At 42.0% G+C, this 19,047-nt stretch overlaps 1 protein-coding gene across 1 annotated transcript in view; it reads right to left on the bottom strand.

The window, feature by feature from the left end:
- Positions 1-19,047, bottom strand: part of gipr (gastric inhibitory polypeptide receptor) — a 129,564-nt gene that overhangs the window by 54,431 nt on the left and 56,086 nt on the right. The window contains exon 7 of the mRNA XM_051921489.1: positions 362-509. Coding sequence (XP_051777449.1) covers positions 362-509 — 148 coding nt within the window. The remainder of the gene's footprint in view (positions 1-361; positions 510-19,047) is intronic.

The following is a 19,047-nucleotide window of genomic DNA, read 5'->3' as shown; positions in this document are numbered from 1 at the left end:
TTTTTGATTCTATTAGAGTAGGTGGTTTCCTTAAATTCTGGAATGCACTTGGTTGCTCTCCTCTGCATAGCGTTAAGTGCTGTTTTGTCCTTCTTGTAGTGTGGTGACCAGTACTGCACACACCACTACACACACTAAGAATGTATGAAAGTAAACTGTATTGAATGGGAAGCTCTTCTGGTTACAGTACTAACTTTAATGAATAAAGTGAGCAAAAGTATTTCACTTAGCCAGCTATGTTAGTGAAGAAGTACAATATATGCTGAAGAATGTATGCCAGTCAAAGAGGGTATGACAATGAAATAGTGACTTTTGTGACATGGAGACTGTACAGCATGAGCCCATGTGATTCCTGAAGTACCTGATCACTCAGCAGCCCAGGAAGCTCCCCATCTGTAAACTCCATTTGCCGCTTGAGTAGAGAGTCGCGGGTCAGAATGGATCCAGCACGCAGGATAAATGAAGCAAACAGGTTCATGTGGATGTAATTCCGAGTGCAGCGCAACTTTCTGTCAGACACAAAAAGGGACAGGCACAGATTACAGTACATGAAAGGAGCTTAATGTGGAATGGTGGAAAGGTTATAGAAGAATGAACATTAAACCACAACGCCCTAACTTGGTGGAAAGGGTGTACACTGACCTGTAGGACAAAAGTAGGCAATGCCAATTTTGCTAGTTTTCAGTGGGACACAAGGCCTGTTAAAACAGCAGATTTATCAGGGAGGCAGAAATCCAACTGAGTGAACACTGAAGGGAATGGCTGAACTATAGTTTGTTCCTCCATCAGCTCTATATTTTATCTGATAAAAAAGTGTAAATCAGAATTGAGCTGATACCTTTATGGAGACTCCTTCAGACTGCAAACTGAACTCTGGCTGGATGTGATGGACGCAATAACACAAATATAAGCAGGCACTGGATCTGTAACTGGAAGGGGACTTGATCCAATCACCAGAGGTTACACCTTCCTTCAAAACTAAACTAGATAAACTTTATTATCTCAGAATGAAAATTGTTTGCAGCAAAAAAGTAAAAAAACAAAAGGCACTGTTACACAGATACAAGAAAATAAAATAAGTAAAGACACAACTGACAGTGTTGTTATAAGTACACACACTCAATGTTAATACAATGGAGAATAATCATCTAAAACAGTGCACAGATATTAATTCAGAATTTAGCATTTAGCAGCATCACAAGTAACAATTCAAAATGCTTACAGCTCTCAGAATAAAACAGCCCTTAAATCTGTTGCTCTTCACCCTCTGGAGTCTAAATCTGCAGCCTGATGGCAACAGCCGAAATTTAGGAGACATAGGATGGCAACTGTCTGACAGAACTGAGTTGGCCTTCTTTTTAACCAGTCAATGATACAGCTCAGTGACAGAGGTCTGCTGGAGAACAATAATTTTACTGCTAAGCTTAACAAAGCTGTATATTCCTAATGCTGAGGTTACCAAGCTAACTTATAAAAGCAAATGTGAGAATAGATTCAATAATAGACTACAAAAAAGAGTCAGAATGCTCTGTCCACTTTAAAACAATTGATCAAAGGTCAAGGTTTAGTCTGTCTGCAATGAGTATCCCTAGATATGTGTGTTGCTCTACCATCTTCACTGTGTCCTCTTTAATTAAAGTTGAAACCATGGAAGGAGGGGAGCCACTAAGATTTACAGACATATCATTTGGCTTAGAAATATTTAGCTGTAAAAAGGAATGATCACACCATTGAACAAACTCATGTAGAATATGTCCATGGATGTCTTTCTTATCCTGTAGAAGGCTCACAATGACAGAGTCATCTGAAAAATGTAGGGTATGTCTGTGCTGGTGGGATGATAAACAAAAGAGGTGATAAACAGCAACCTTGAGGTGATCCAATAGGTATACTTAGGCAATCAGAAAAACAGCCATTAAAGCTTCTTCTTTGTGTTCTATTTCTTAAAAAGTCCAGAATCCACCCCAACAAGTTAGGGTCCAAACAGAATTGATCAAACAGTTTATCAACTAAAATGTGGGGTTGGATTGTATTAAAAGCTGATGGGAAATCTATAAACAGCAATGCTGCAGGTTTTTGAATCCTTCCAAGTGCTTGTAGAGTAAATTCAGGAGTGTTACTGTAAGATCCTTAAACCCCTTTGTTCTTTATATAAATCGGTAAGGGTCCAGATAGTTCTGGTTTTGTTAAGCAGGTGCCACTTAATTAACTTCTCAAAGGATTTCATGATACGAGAGGTTAATGCCACCAGTTTGAAGTCACTTGATACTTTGGGATGTGTAGGAAATACAGTACAAATGGGATTATTTGCTATAAATCTAAAGACATCTCAAATAAGGAGAAGAAAAGAGAGAGCTGCTCTGCACAGGAGTGAAGCAGACACCCACATATGTCTGGACCCAAGCTTTTTTTATCTATCTGCATTTATCTCATCTGTCTTTTTTGGGAGTTGACGGCTGATGATCTGTTCTCTTTGAGGTGCCGAAAGATGATGAGCCAGCCTCTTTGGGTTGAGAAGCCACTAACTCTGTCTGGGGCAAAAAGCTCACACTTTCTTTGGCCTGGACGTAAGTCTCCATAGAGGCTTGAAGCTGGACACCCTGAACTACCTCTAAGAACCACTCTGCCTAACTAAGCTCTGTGCTACTGACTACGCCCACTCTGTGAAGATTTGAAAAGCAGCATTACTTCAAGAAGGCAAATTCAGAGCCTACACTCTTGTGCCAGAAAGAGTAACGCTTCTTCCTGTGAAGCTGCAGAGGACACAGCAAAAGAGTCTAACAGCAAGCTAAGGAAGTCAACATCACACCATGGATAAAGGACTATAGAACAAAAAACTAAAGAGTGCACTCCAATACAAGAAGAGTCCTCCACTTGAACCTGGAGCAACAACACACAACTCCTTACATCAGACATCATCCTTAAAGCCCTGGTATCGCTAAACTGTTTATCTGTGCCAAGATAAATTAGAACTCTAAATACCCTGTAAACATCCAGTCTCTAATGTGTTATTTGTTTGTCTGTCTCGTCTGTCTTCTATGTCAATATATATGCAGTTATCATATTTCTGTAATCCTTGTGTTTATCAATTAATTATATTATTCTGTTTCTTAAAACAAGTGTTTCAGTTAGCTTGATAGATGTCTATTGACTGGAAAACCCATCACTTTAATTTAATTTCTTCCAATGCCAAAGGCAAAATTACTAATTAACTGATTGATCAACATCAGTCAATCAATTCTTCTTTCCACTGCATGCACATTTTTCTACATGCCAAAGACTGGGACAATACATGAGTAATTACTTGGATTAATTAATATGTGATCCCACAGATGTGTGAATGAGACATTCATTTGCTCACACTCAGGTGACTAATATTAAAGCCTAATACCAATTAATTAATACGTGAGTCTAATTAGTGAATTCTGATCAAAGACTTGTTCTTGCTATTCTGAAGATCCAGCTTAGGTCAGGTAGGCTACCACCTACTAGGAGAACGAGGCTGGACTAGGTCAGACTCCAAGATCAGGCTGTTTGTAATGAGTTTGCATACAGTTTGTGTGAGGAACTTGCAGACTTGGGTGTGAATGTCGATCCTATTGAGATGTGGGAGACATTCAGTGATAAGACCCTGAATGTTGCTGCGGGTTTTTGTTGGTGTTGTCAATGTTCCCAGAAGGAGGTATTTCATCTCACAGGGCACCCTGGATATTATTGAGAGGTGTCACAGTGCATGGTGTGATGGCAATTCCGGTCTGTACCAGGAACTGAGAGGGATGGCTGTGAGGGCTCTGAGGGCATTTGCTAGAGGAATCTGTGAACAAGTGACACATACCATCTATGGTCTGGTGACCCAGGAACTGAAGGATTACGCACATCTGTTCTTTGGAGAGTTGCAGTCAGGAAGGGTGATGGAACAGTCCTTACAGATGGCTCTGCAATTGTGAGATGCTGGGCAGGCCACTTTGAGCAGCTGTTTAAAGCTGATCCTCCGACTAGGAAGTTGGATATCTCTGGGTCCACAGTTCTTAAGGCTAATCCTCCAATTAGCTGTGAACCACCCAATCACTTTGAGACTGCCGAGGTGGTGAAGCAGCTGAGGGTAGGGAAGGCCACAGGGATCTGTGGTATCTGGGATGAACTTCTCCAGGCTAGTGGTAAGGGTATCCTCCTGGCATTGCAAGCAATCTTTGCTTCCATTTGGGGAGACAAGTGTCATCCCAACTGACTGGAAAACAGGACTTGTTGTCCCTATCCCGAAAGGAAAGGGTGATCACCTAGATTGCGGCAACTACAGGGGGATAACACTGCTTTAGGTACTAGGTAAGGTCCTTGCTAGGGTCACCTTCAATAGGGTCCGTGATCACTTGTTCACCTACCAGCAACTGAAATGGTCTGGTTTTATGCCTAAGAAAGTCTGCCGTTGACCGGATCCTGGCACTAAGGGTATTCACTGGGCGCAAATGCGAATATCAACAGAGCTTCTTTGCAGCTTTTGTCAATTTTTATAAAGTGTTCCACTTGGTTGATCAAGCTGTTCTGTGGGACATCCTGATACTGTGAGTGCTGTGCAGAGTGGAGGCAGAGCCTCTGCATTTTTCCCAGTTTATTCTGGGATTCATCAGGGGTGTGTTCTTCCTCTCACCCTGTTCAGTGCTTGCATGGACTGGATGTTGGGCAGGGTCGTGGGGTTCAGCGGCTGTGGGGCATCTTTTTATGAAGAAAGATTCAATGATCTTGACTTTGCTGACAATGCTGTAATCTTTATGGAGTCAATGATTGGGACTGTTGACTGAGTGAGAAGTCTGAGTGTCTGGGCTTGCAAGTGTCCTAGATAAATATCAAGATCCAGGCCTTTAATGACCTCTTGGGCACAGCCATCAGCAGTGTGTCCATTTGAGGAGATAGTGTCGACTATGTCGAGATGTTTAATTACCTCGGCTGCAATATTCATGTGTCTGGTTACTCTTCCTATGATGTCAGTAGATGGAATGGGAGAGCATGGGGGGTCATGAGGTAGCTGGAAAGGGGTGTGTGACATTCCTGATAGCTTTGCAAAAGGACGAAGGTCCAAGTCTTTAGAGTTGTGAGGTAGCATAAGTTACGGCACTATGGCCATGTGGCGCAATTCCCCAAGGGTGACTCAGCTCACGGGATTCTCAGGTGACAAGGCCAAGGGAATGCCTACCTAACACCCAGCTATGGAAGACAGATGGTCATTTCCAGAGGGTGGGACTGGACTATGTTTCTGCCTGTGGGATTCCTAACTGGGATCCCAAGCTGTTTCGTCGTTTTGGTGGGTGCAGCAATGCACTGTACCAGTGCATGCTCTCCAACCTGACCTGACCTGATTCTGATGTCATTTTGTTTAGTTATGGGCAGCAAAATTATGTGAGCTCTATGAGAAGACACAGCTTCCCAGTTGCTAAGGGTATGGTTTCAGAGGTTGTGATCTGTAATCAATCACAAACAGGTTAAAAGGTCAACACTGGCAGCCATTTTTTTCTATTTGAGATTGCGGATAATTTCCTAAAGTACTATTGGGTCTCTTTCTCTCTCAGACACATAACTTTTTCTCTTTTTGTTCTTTGACCACAGTTTTGGGTTTTGTTTTTTAGCTTTGGTGAAAGGGTAGTTGGTTTTAATTTTTGCTTGTATCTTTGACTACGTCTAATTTTCCTGTCTTCCTCTTTCAATAAAATATTATATCTTCATTTGAGTCAGCATAGCAGTGTGTGGGAAGAGCTCAAATCTATTGAAATAAAATGGTAACAGCCTGTGTGTCTTTTGAATTCTTCACCTTTACTTGATGTTATTTATCTGTTTTGTTATCTCAGCTTCTTAAATCCCAGCTGAAGATTCACTACTTCAGTTTAGCATATCCTGACTAGAGCCGCTGATTAACTGTACAGACTGCCTCTCTGTTGTTAGTCATTAGGACTAAAACATAAGTAACAAGATAGTTATAAGTTGTTACTAACCCTTACTTATTCTGTTTCTCTTCTCGGTACTCAAATGTGGCACTTGGTGCCACGGCCCACCTGCCAAGTTGTTTTGCCTGCCTAAGGTAAAGTCATCCCTGATGGAGGATCTCAGGAATCGTGGGAAAGTGGGTCCTTTCATCGGATTTGCGCTATTTCAGCTGTGGAATGGCCAAATGGGGAAGGCAGCTTGATGAATGAGGTCTCCAGGACTCTAAACAAATCCAAATCATATTATGTGATATCATCTACTGTTAAATTCTACTCCGTACATCTAAAATTTTTATTTTTATACTGAATTGAGGATTTGTTCTGTTCTGTGTATTGTACTGTATTGTATTGACCCCCTCCTTTTTGACACCCACTGCACGCCAAACCTACCTGGAAAGGGGTCTCTTTTTAAACTGCCTTTCCCAAGGTTTCTTCCATTTTTTCCCTAAAGGGGTTTTCTTTGGGAGTTTTCTCTTGTCTTCTTAGAGAGGCAAGGCTGGGGGGCTGTCAAAGCCCATTGCGGCACTTCTTGTGTGATTTTGGGCTATACAAAAAATAAATTGTATTGTATTGTATTGTATTTTGTACACTAAGGAGATCATTTCAACCCTCAGACTACATCACATCTCTTTGTTTGTTACCCAGTCATGCAAAAATATCATAAAGTTTGGCATGTAGGTTTCTTTTTTTTTTTTATTAATTTTATTTTAATCATTTCGTACAAATAGATCAATTTTTACAAAAAACAGGATTGAAAAACAAATAGGTTTCTGTTGGTCCAACTTAAAATATAGGTATCATGGTGTTTCAAAAAATTTTGGGTTTATAACATGGAATAAAATCCAAAAACGGTGAATTATTCCAAAGCAAATTTTATATGTGTAATACAACTAAACCAACTTGAACTCCAGGCTACATAATATTTCAAAAAAGTTCATCAGGAATGGCAGTTGTAATGGGGGATGGGACAAAAACCTCATCACTTCAAAAGGGCTGAGTTCAAATTAAGGACATTTTGCATTCATATTACTGTTGATCCAACTTTGAATCTAGGCTTTTAGTTCTTTCAAAAGTACAATCAAGAATGTGGTTTGTAGTTGGGGTGGGGGGCGCAAAACCAAAACACCATTATTATCCCAAAACAGTTCAGCTGATGGTAATGAATTTGGCTTATTTTTTAGGTTTGCCTCTAATTACAGTAAGGGCCACATTTCATATTAGAGATTCAATAGAAATGATAGTGGGGAGAATGGGTTTGGTGTGTCTGACACAAAAATCACTTTCACAGAATTTTATATTTATATTTATAATGTCGTTAAAGCAATAAAAGATTTAAAGGGAAAATTAAGAGAAAGACATGAAACAGAAAAAAAGATCAAAAAAGATCAAAATAGGGGGATTGAAAAGAACTGAAATAACATACTCAGAGTGCGGGATGAAATATCAAGGTCAGAGACACGGAGCGAAACTCAGGAACCTAAAAGATCAATTTGAAAACAAGGAATTCTAAAAGAAGGTTTATCAAAGGTTGGTTTTCCACAGCTCGGATTAAGACATGGTGAAATGGATAACCTTTTAAACCCAATGCCGGAATTATCCACGGGTTCATGTTTCCTAATGACATGAAAAGATACCAAGGCAATGGAACATAGCTACAGCGGTCCCAAAAACATAAAAGAAAGCCATCAGAATGGAATAAAATCCAAAAAATATAACATTAGTGTTCATGTAAATGAAAATATAAGCCTCATGGAGTTGCAAGAATTTCATTGAGGGGGTCATAATGAGTGGGCCGACATCACAAAAACAGGTGATTGGATGTTCATGTTTTGCATGTATGTTACAATGTACCCAACATCACATACAGAGTTAAGAAGTATCAAAACTTTCGTTTTGAATTGAAGATCAATAGAGGGAACAACGCAACAAGCAATATTTATGACCAGCTTACATGTTCTATCAATGATTTAACTATTCTACAAACCATTTAGTATATTAATATGGGATTAAATAACTATTCGTGTCATCACAGTAAACTGGGAAATACAAAGAAGTAGCATTTAGGGACCCAACCCAACAAGGAGCTTTTAAGTTAAAGCAAATAAATTGATAATAATCATAGAGGTAGTGTAAGATGACTGTCAGGACACTAGAATTTCAGCCAGCAATGACAAAAGGGTCATCTTATACAAATACACACAGGAAACGCTGGGTACTTCTGTTAGTAAGAAATAAATGCAGTTGTATGAGAAACTATCAGTGATTACACCATGATGGCTAATGTGCAAGACGGGCCTTCACTACGCAAAACACGAGACCACAAATGTGTGGGATGCCCTTTTAATAATTAAGGAGGGAGAGGATAACATTTATTAAACTGCAAGGTCTGAATATGTCAGAGAGACTATATTGTTCAAACCCTAATGTCCTACAGCTTGCATTCATAACAGAACGAAACCACAGATGTGTCAGGCAGGCATTGATCAAACCGCACAATCACAGATGTTTTGGAGCAGCTCGCACTGATTGAAGGAGGAGGAGGGTCTTAACTAAATTAAAGCATGTGGTTTCATGCAGATGTATAGGATCGTCTTTCATTTAGTAATGCACGAAGCCATGGATTTGGGAGAGGAGTTTATTCTGGTTATTATTTATTAATTAGTGTCTTTTCATCAAATTTTTCCTGCTGACCTTGGAACAGGACTTTGGTATGGATCACCAATCAGACCCAGAATCAGACCTTTGTCACAACCCACTGAAATCATCAACGCTAGCTGGTGACAAGTTGAGTATGTTAAAATTTTTGTGCCTTTTCTGTTAAGCTTATTCTTATTCTTTTAATACCCCTTTTGTGATAATTATCTGCACAATTTTATGAAGAGCATTACTAGGTCATATACTGTAGATTATAAGAATTCTGTGCAGTTATCTTCTGTATGCTTACTTATTTTGTTTTGTTGCTTAAATTTGTGGGTATTGGTTATATTTTGGGATGGTCACCGGTGCTTTCAAGGTATATCCTTTATTTCTTTCCCTTTCATTTTGAACATATAACATTTAATTGGTTGTTTCCTGTTTATCCTCTACATCCTTGTTGTTCTATTGAACACAAGCAGGTACAGTAATTTTTTATTTTACTTGTAGATGAGTTTTAAAATCAGCTCACTCAGAGAAACATAGATTCATATAAAAAGTTACAAAGGGTGATCTGATAATCTGTAAATGTCAGCTTTGTGGCATCCCACAGATTTCAGGAGACTAGGAATTGATGAACCATTCTATGCTGAATTGTCTGGTTTTATCTAACTTATTTTACAATCAATAAAGCCAAACTGCAAAAATAACCCTCCTTTATCACACAGAGTAACACTAAATGGAAATTAAGGGGAGGTACATTTAAGACTGAAGCAAAGAAGCACTTCGTTACACAGGGACTCTGGAACAAACTACCGAGACATGTAGTTGAAGCAGAAACCTTTACAACCTTTAAGAAAAATCTGGATGAGATACTGGGACAGTCTAGCTATTAGCTAAGCACACAAGATTGATGGACTGAATGGTCTCCCCTCGTTTGTTAAATGTCTTATGTTCTTATGTAAAGATGCTGTCTGTGAAACTTCAAAATTCACAGGGATCCGCATCACAAATTGAGGGAACAAATCTGAAATGGTCTGAAACTCTCAGCAGAATCAATCAATTTTTGAGGAATGGTTTAAGCACTGTTGCAAAGAACCCCATGAAAAAGTAGCATTCCAAAATTAAATAAAAATGTCATCGAGCAGTTTGCGTCTCAGAAGTACAGACAGGGAAAACGTGTCTCTGTGTTGCATACATTCACCTTAATGAAGAGAGCAAGGTTTCCTCTGCCCATAATTATTAAACACTTCCCTCAAGAGCATGATTTATTCGTTTAGTGTGGCTCATTAGTATCAAAATTTGAAATGAGCTAATTCAAAATATGTTATGACAGCCTGTCAGCTTTAATGTGTTCTGTAATATGTTTCAAGACACATTTATTGCAATTACAATTCTCTGATTATCCATTGCATCCTATCTCTAAACCTGCTTATCCTGAGTGGGGTTATGGGAAAGAAAGCACTGGGCGCACAACAGGCACAATCCCGGGACAGAAGCCAGTCCATGGCAGGATGATCACACACACACACATCTAAAGGAACATCTAAAGGCTTCAGAAACATTGTGGGCCCCTATGCTCCTTGGGCCCCTGGCCAGTGCCCATACTTTAAGACAGCCCTGGCATGCAACAGATAATATTCTCTTAGGATGCCAGGATGCTGGAAACTTCATAAACAGTAGAAATATCTAGTCAGCAGAATGATGGTGTGAAATTGGCATTGGAAAGGCAATAGGTGGTTGAATATGACACAGGGGCACCACCAATTAGAAAACCGATCTCCAAAGCACAAAGCACAAAGTTGAGATCAAATCAATAAGCAAAAGTTTTCAACACTAACTTGGTTTCATTACCTGTAAATATTGCTAACACTCTTTATAATTTTTTTTAGAACTAATCCAAGGCTTGCTGTGCATTTGTCCCTTTAAAACAGAATGATGCAGCAAAGTGAGCTCCCTGGACTATGACTTATCACATAGATAGTGATAATCACAATAAACAACATTAAACCCATCTAGGGTGGTGCCACTGTGGTGCCCCCAGCATAATATTAAAAAGAAGATGACAATGTCAAAAATGCTTCAAAAATTCCAAAACAAAAATAAACAATTCCTTAAATGCTAAAATGAAGATTCATCACAAGATGTGCAGAAATACTGAGGCTCACTAGAGCAACCATATAGACGATGTACTTAAAGCATCTTTGAGCATCTTGCTCATCATCTTCATTGTCTCTGCTTTTTCAGCCATAGCTCCAAAAAATAGACAGATTGGGAGAGTATGGGGGATCATGAGGTCACTGGAAAGGTGTGTGTGTGTGTGGCGATTCCGATATTTATGCAAAAGGATGAAGTTCCAAGTCTTTAGAGTTCTGGTGCTTCCTGTCTTGCTATATGGTTGCGAGACATGGATGCTATCCAGTGACCTGAGGCGAAGACTGGACTCCTTTGGTACTGTGTCTCTCCGGAAAATCCTTGGATACGGCTGGTTTGACTTTGTGTCGAATGAGCGATTGCTCATGGAGTCCCAAATTAGGCACATTACCTGCATTATGAGGGAGCGTCAGTTATGGCACTATGGCCATGTGGTGCATTTCCCCGAGGGTGATCCAGCTTGTAAAATCCTCATTGTTGGGGACCCAAGTGGCTGGACCAGGCCAAGGGGCCGCCCACGTAACACCTGGCTGCAGCAGATGGAGGGTCATTTCTGGAGGGTGGGACTGGACCGCGTGTCTGCGTGGGCGGTTGCCAACCGGGATCCTGAGTTGTTTCGTCATGTAGTGGGTGCAGCAACGCACTGTACCAGTGCATGCTCCCCAACCTGACTTGAAAAACCACCAAGTGAGGGCTGGCCCTGCCCCTTCCAGTCTATGAATTTAGACTCAGAACCTAACCTGAAGAAAGCTGCACTATGTTGTTTTACTTTACCTAGGATAAGGAACATTTTGTTTGTTGAGCTGGAAATGCCATCTTTTTTTTGTGCCATTGTGCCCAGTATTTGTTTCAGTTTGCTTTTTTAAATGGGGCCACCTGGTTTGTGCCCCAAAATTTTGAAACGACTCCTACAATTTTGTACTCTATTTACAATATATACATAAACACACACGCACACATACACGCAAGCACATAGGGAGCCGCTTAAAGACCCGACGAGCAATGTAGCATTGGGGGACAATGGCGGGGTACTAACCTCTCTTTCTTTATTTCCGCAGAAAGAACGAAGTACCACTGCCTTGAATTCACCCGGATTCACTAACAGAACCCAGCTGCTTCCGGGTCCCTTCCTTCCCTCTGGTCCCCTTCTGATGACGTCATGACTCCCATCCACCACCACAGTTCCTTCCTAGCATTCCGTCTGCCTGCTTCTGATCCCACCCCATAAATTGTTCCCCTTCGCTACCACCTTTGTCTGTTGTAACTTTGGAAAAAGCAAACACTGACCATAAGTACTTTACAATATACGGGGCTGGAAAACCCAAACCTTTATGATTGTTTTGTGTTCTTTTTACTGTGGTGTAGTCGGCAGGATATACAGCCCAAAGAATGTCGGAAGGGCAGGACTTGAATACAGTCTTAACTAAAATGATGAACGAGCTCCAGGCTATGAAGCTGGAGCAGGCAGCCATGACGCGGCTGGCAGAGACCAAGACGTGGCTGGCAGCAGCAGAAACAGTAAAGCCGGAGCCCGCACGGCCTCCACCTCCTCCAAACATCCCGCTCTCTGAGTCGGACGACATTGAATCATATTTAATGATTTTCGAGAGGACTGCCTCTCGAAATCAGTGGCCGAGGGTGGAATGGGCGTCCATACTGGCACCATACTTGAAGGGCGTCACACAGCAGGCCTATCACGACCTCCCCGAGGAGGAAGCCGCTAACTATGACCTCTTGAGGGCTGAGATCCTCAACCTCTACGACGTAACTTTGGGCCAGCAGGTGAGGGAATGGCAGCAATGGAAATTTGACCCCGATTGCCCAGCCAGGGCCCAGGCATTTGAATTCTGGGGCAAACTGGGGTGTTGGCTGAGCCCGAACATCAACCAGGTGCACCAGGTGGTGGAGCAGGTGGCCTGTGAGGGGTTCGTAAACGCCATGCCTGAATATTTCGTCCAGAAAGTCTGTAGACATCCATACAAGGATATGTAAGGCCTTCTGGAGGTTCTGGAGTGCCAACTGACTAACCCCGAGCCCACCTGTCCCGCTGCAGAGGCTCCGGTTAAACCCCGGGAAAAGGTGCCAGCCCCGCCGTGCTGTTTCAAGTGCGGTGAGGTTGGGCATATCCTCACAGCCATCCCATTAAATATTGAGCCAATGGACTGCACCTAGGCCAAAGGAGAGAGGTGCTGTGCTCTGATGAATCCCCTGGCTGTCCCAAATACGGGAGTGGTGTTGGTGAACAGGCACTCAATTGTGGCTTTATTTGACTCCGGGAGTAACATTACCATTGTGGCTCGCCGTTATGTTCTACCATGACAGTGGGTAGCTCAACAAATCAGTGTGCCCTGTGTACATGGGAAGATCAGATCATATAGGTCCGCGAAGTGTTTTATAACCTATAAAGGTGAACCGAAACAACTGCTCATTGCCCGAGCCCCCCTTTCCAGTTATATTAGGACAAGACTGGTCAGAAAGTAAATGCGGTAGCTCAGGAACCACTCCTAAAGCTAGGTTGGGTCTGATTATGGATGGACAAGGCACCATCCCAGCTGCTCCCACGCCGTGCTCTTCGGCGACTAGTGATGATGTATACAACCAGGGGGAAGACTCTCCAATGATGGACCTTGACCCAGAAGTACAAGTCAGGTGAGGATCCAGGTTGGATAGCCGCTAACCCGGTGCTTCTACAAGATCCGCTTGTTGGCATAGATTACCAGTTTCGTTCTACGCCGACTTAATTTAAAAGAGAACAGTGGAATGATGATTCCCTGAAGTTTGCTAGGAATGCCATAGTTTCCAATGACAGCACTTCGCCAGAAAATTCCATGCCACCGGGACCCTACTTTGTATTAGAAAACGATCTGTTGTATCGAGTAGCGGAACACGAAGGTGAGGTATGGAAGTTGTTATTAGTACCACAGACCTATCGGCAGGAGGTCTGCGAACTGGCTCATGCCCACCTCCTAGGCGCCCATCTCGGGGCCGAAAAAACCCTAGAGAGATTAAAACTTTGTTTCTATTGGCCCGGAATCAACGAGGAGGTCTGGCATTTCTGTCAATCCTGCTCAGAGTGTCAGCTACGTCAGATTCCCAGGAGGGACTGTGCTCTTCTATTTCTGTTTCCGCTCTTTGATGTTCACTTTGAAAATATCGGTGTTGATCTTGTAGGCCCCCTAGAACCTTCAACTCGTGGCCATAAATATATATTAGTTATAGTCAATTACACAACTCGATACCCAGAGGCGGCTCCCCAGTGCTCTGCTAATACAAAAAATATCGCATGGGAATTAGTAGGGCTTTTTTCCCTGTTTGGGTATACCTAAAGAAGTCCTTACAGACCAAGGTACACCCTTTACTTCGGATACGTTCAGGGAGGTTGCCAAGTTACTCCGTATTAAGCATTTTAAAATGTCTGTTTACTATCCTCAGACAGATGGGTTGGTAGAAAGGTTCAACCAAACCCTTAAACAGATGCTTCCCAAGTAGTCAACACGGATGGTAGGAACTGGGACCAACTTTTACCCTAGTGCTTTTTGTTTATCGGGAGGTGCCACAAGCCTCCATGGGCTTCTCCCCTTTTGAACTCTTATACGGACGCCAACCTCAGGGTATTTTGGACATCCTAAAAGAGGGTTGGGAAGGGGAGACTCTTCCCTCCACCAACATTTTGGAATATATCGCACAATTACACGATAGATTGGCTAAAATCCGACCCATCCTAAAGGAACACATATCGCAAGCTCAAGCAGCGCAGGCGCGGAATTATTATACAAACACCTCCCTGCAGGAATTCCAACCAGGGGACCGAGTGATGGAACTCGTGCCCACTTCCCATTCAAAACTACTGGCCCATTGGTAGGGCCCTTTCGAGGTTAAAGAGAGAAAAGGGCTCGTCGACTATTTAGTGAAACAACCGAATCATCAACCGAGCAAGAGGGTATACCACATTAACTTGCTGAAACAGTGGAGGGATAGGGAAGACCACCCTCTCACCGGCCCAACCCTCTCCCTTTTCTCAAAAAAATCAGACCTTAACCTCGGCCACAATCTGACTCCCCACCAGCGACAGGAGCTGAAAAGTGCGATCCTTCCTATCCCGGAAGTAGTCAGTGAGGCACCAGGCTGCACCTCACTGATTGAGCACGACATTGTGACGGACCGAAGGGTGGTAGTCAGGGAACGGCCCTATCGCCTCCAGGAGGCAAAATGTGCAGAGGTGGAGCTATAAGTTCAACAGATGTTGCACATGGACATTATTGAAGAAAGCCACAGCCTGTAGGCCAGTCCCATCGTTCTCATTTCAAAGCCAGACGGCTCTTGGAGATTTTGTAATGACTTTCGGCGTCTCAATCAAGTCTCCAAATTCGATGCCTACCCAATGCCCCGCGTGGACGAGCTCCTTGAGCGACTGAGGATGGTACATTATTTGACTACTCTTGATATGACTAAGGGATACTGGCAAATTCCCTTAACGGCATCCGCAAGAGAAAAGACAGCATTCAGTACCCTTAGTGGACAATGGTAATACAAAGTTCTTCCATTCGGACTGCACAGTGCACCAGTGAAATTTCAGCGTCTGGTAGACAGAGTGCTTAAGACCCACCAGTCCTACTGTGCCGCCTACCTCGATGACGTGGTCATTTATTCCGGCAACTGGGAGGAGCATGTATTGCAGGTTTACGCCATCCTCCTGACGCTAGCGAAAGTGGGGGTCTGTATCAATCCCTGGAAATGTTTTTTTGGATTGAACAAGGCCAGATATTTAGGCTACCTGGTGGTGGGGGGACTGGTGAAACCACAGTGTTCAAAAATCAAAGACATCCTTGAATGGCCCTGTCCGATAACCAAGAGGCAAGTTCAAGCTTTCTTAGGATTAGTGAGTTACTACCTTCAGTTTGTACCTTGGTTTTCCAGGAGAGTCGCACCCTTGATGAGTCTAACAAAGAAAAGGGCCCCTTTTCATGTGGTATGGGATGACTCAACAGAGCGGGCATTCAGCAACTTAAAGACGGCTCTAACAATGGCATCCGTTTTGAGAACACCTGACTTCTCTCTTCCTTTTCTTCTCCAGACCGATGCTTCAAACACAGGTCTAGGTGCCGTGCTGAGCCAAAGCTTCGATGGTAAATAACACCCTGTGATTTACCTGAACCGGAAACTGCTGGACCAGGAGACAAGGTATGCAGCGGTAGAGCGGGAACCCTTGGTCATCATGTGGGTGGTAACTCACCTGCGGTATTACCTGTTGGGCTGGGAGTTCACCCTGGTAACAGACCATGCTGCCCTCCAGTGGATGGCTGTTCACAAGGAGACAAACCCTCAAGTCACCAGGTGGTTTTTGGACCTGCAGCCATATAAGTTCACTGTCACTTATCGCTGTGGTAACCTACAGGGTAACGCTGATGCTCTCTCCTGGGTTCACAACCTCTCGGTTCGGGCCGCCGGACCCGATGGGTTGGGCTAAGAGGGAGTTAATGTCACACACAAGCGCATAGGGAGCTGTTTAAAGACCCAACGAGCAACGTAGCATATCGTGCCAGGGGACAACTGCGGGGTACTAACTTCTCTTTCTTTATTTCTGCAGAAAGAACGAAGCACCACCGCCTTGAATTCACCCGGACTTCTGGGTCCCTTCCTTCCCTCTGATCCCCATCTGATGACATCATGACTCCCATCCACCACCACGGTTCCTTCCCAGCATTCCATCTGCCTGCTTCCGGTCCCATCCCATAAATTGTTCCCCTTCGCTACCACCTTTGTCTGTTGTAACTTTGGAAAAAGCAAACACTGACCATAAGTACTTTACAGTATACAGGGCTGGAAACCCCAAACCTTTATGATTGTTTTGTGTTCTTTTTACAATATATATATGTGTGTAGTCACACATGGGCACCTACTGTACTGTATACCATACTACATCACTGCAAGAGGGGTCAATGTCATTAAAGGTCTTGTTTCTACCTTCTGCAGCTCAGAAAAGTTTCCTAATAAGGGCATCTGAGCTGCCCCCAGTGTTCAAAGAAGGCAGCTCTTCTTCCGATTGTAGCCCTATACTGCTGGAAGACTCGCAATTTACATCACCAACAAGCAAAGTTTTTTTTTGACAAAAATGTTGTCACACACTAATAGTGCAAGATGCAGAAGACAGGAAGATATGGAAAAAGATGATCCATTGTGGCAACCACTTACTTAGAGCAGCCAAAAGAAGGAGAAGAAGATAAATTGTCACACACTAGCAAATTGGAGGCAGTCAATGGGCTAGACAAAACCTGATATGTGGGACTGGCGATTTACTGGATTCACTAACTCTTCTTGTCTTTTCCTCTGAACAGTAGCCTACCTAAATTCAGTCACTACTACCGGTTCCAGACTCCACTTGACTCCTGACTTCACATCTTCTTCTGACCCTGTGGACACACCCCTTCCTGTTCAGCGACTATAAAACCCAGCCACCTCACCTTTGTCAGTCAGTTCCATTTTGGACACAGTCCTTAGTGACTATTCTGTTTCACCAGTGTGCTAACTCATTTCACTTTAATTTTCTCAGGACTCGAATATACGGGGAGAAACCCCAAACCTTTTCTTGTTTCTTCTGTCCATGTTACAATATATGTGTATGTATATATATATATATATATATAAGTACTGCCCTTGCACCCAGAAGCACTCCGGGCGTACACAGTTCCTAGTTCGGCATCACTTCCTGGTGTGGCGGAAGTGCTGTCCTCCAGGGCTCTAGGACCTTTTCCAGGCATCCCAGTGGGGCAAGAGCCCTGGTCATCTGCCACAATATATATATATATATATATATATATATATATATATATATATATATATATATAAGATATAGATATATATACTCGTACATAAATTTGGACAAAGGGTTTTACAGTATAATGGTACTAAAAAAATGTACAGAAAAACACAATTTTTTAAATGGTATGATATCTGCATTACTTTAATTTCGGTAAAAGAAATAAATGGTAGTTTTCAAGCAACTTACACTCAGTTGTTTATTAGCGTGATCAGGGGTATCTCCCACTCTTTGATCGTTAGAAAAAATGACTCAGGATAGGATAACCCCTGGGTCTTCAAACATATATTTATATAAAAATGCCAGAGACTGCAAGAAGTGTCCCTCCTCCTGCTCCTGCTAATGATTTGTTGAGTGTAGCATTGCAAGAAGGTATGCAAGTTTTCAGGCTGGGAGAATGAAGCAACTGTGAGATGGGGGTGAGGGGGAAGTTATCCGTGATTTGCTTCAGAAGTGTTCTGATACCAATACAAAGGTCTGAAAACTGGTAATGTAAACAAGCTAAGATTTTAGTATTGATCTAACACTAGTTGAGCACAACAGGATATTTATTATTTCATTCCCAGATCATTTACAATCTGAAGACATTATCACTTCAAATTAAACTAAACAATTCCCTAGTTTTACAACATCTCTTAGAAGAAACTAGCCACCACTGAATATTATGCAGTAGATCTAGACCATTATTTAATATATTACTATTAGTAACAATTTTAAATAATTTATTTTTAATTAGTTTACTTCATTATCAGCATGGGACATTTCTATTTAGGTTTCTCACTAATTTTGGGATTGATTTTGGGTTGCCAATATGATACAAAAAAACTCTTCAAAATACAGTGCATAAAATCATTCATACAATTAGTTTTACCAAATGGACTTCAGAAAATTACAGTATGTTGTTACTTGTAAAATTTATCATTGGATTATGACGTTGAAGTCACGGAAAACTTAAGATTATGTGTGAAGTAAGAAAGAGAATTAGGAAGAAATGAAGTATGAAATGAAGAAATGAAGTTTCCCATAAATAGACATAGGGCAATATGTAATATTTTTAACTGCTGTAGCAGAGAGGTGCTAATAAAATTATCCACAGCTCCTGAATCAATGAATTTAATGATGTCCTTATTAAAAATCACGGCTGGCTCCATTAATGAGTTTTTCAAGATGACTTGACTATAAGTGGCCACCAACCCTCACTCAGAACAGGCACTTTAGTTTCCATGCCACTTCATTTATGATTTTTACTGATCATAAAATTTTAATTTGGTTTGAAAAATGCTAAACCTTTAAGTGTTAGGAAAGCTAAGTGGGTTTTTTTGCATTAGTCATTTTAACTTCATTGTCTCATATTGCACAGGAGATAAAACCAGCAGTCTTTGTAGATTATACAAACCCAACAAAACTACTACTAAACCCGAGAACATTTATCACCTGAAGAATTTTTGGTTGCTACCATAGTGGATTTTC

This window comes from Erpetoichthys calabaricus, chromosome 18, assembly GCF_900747795.2.
Source record: "Erpetoichthys calabaricus chromosome 18, fErpCal1.3, whole genome shotgun sequence".
In the NCBI taxonomy this organism is placed as follows: domain Eukaryota; kingdom Metazoa; phylum Chordata; class Cladistia; order Polypteriformes; family Polypteridae; genus Erpetoichthys; species Erpetoichthys calabaricus.
The sequence above is the reverse complement of the archived record's forward strand: the minus strand, read 5'-3'. Positions and strand labels throughout refer to the sequence as shown.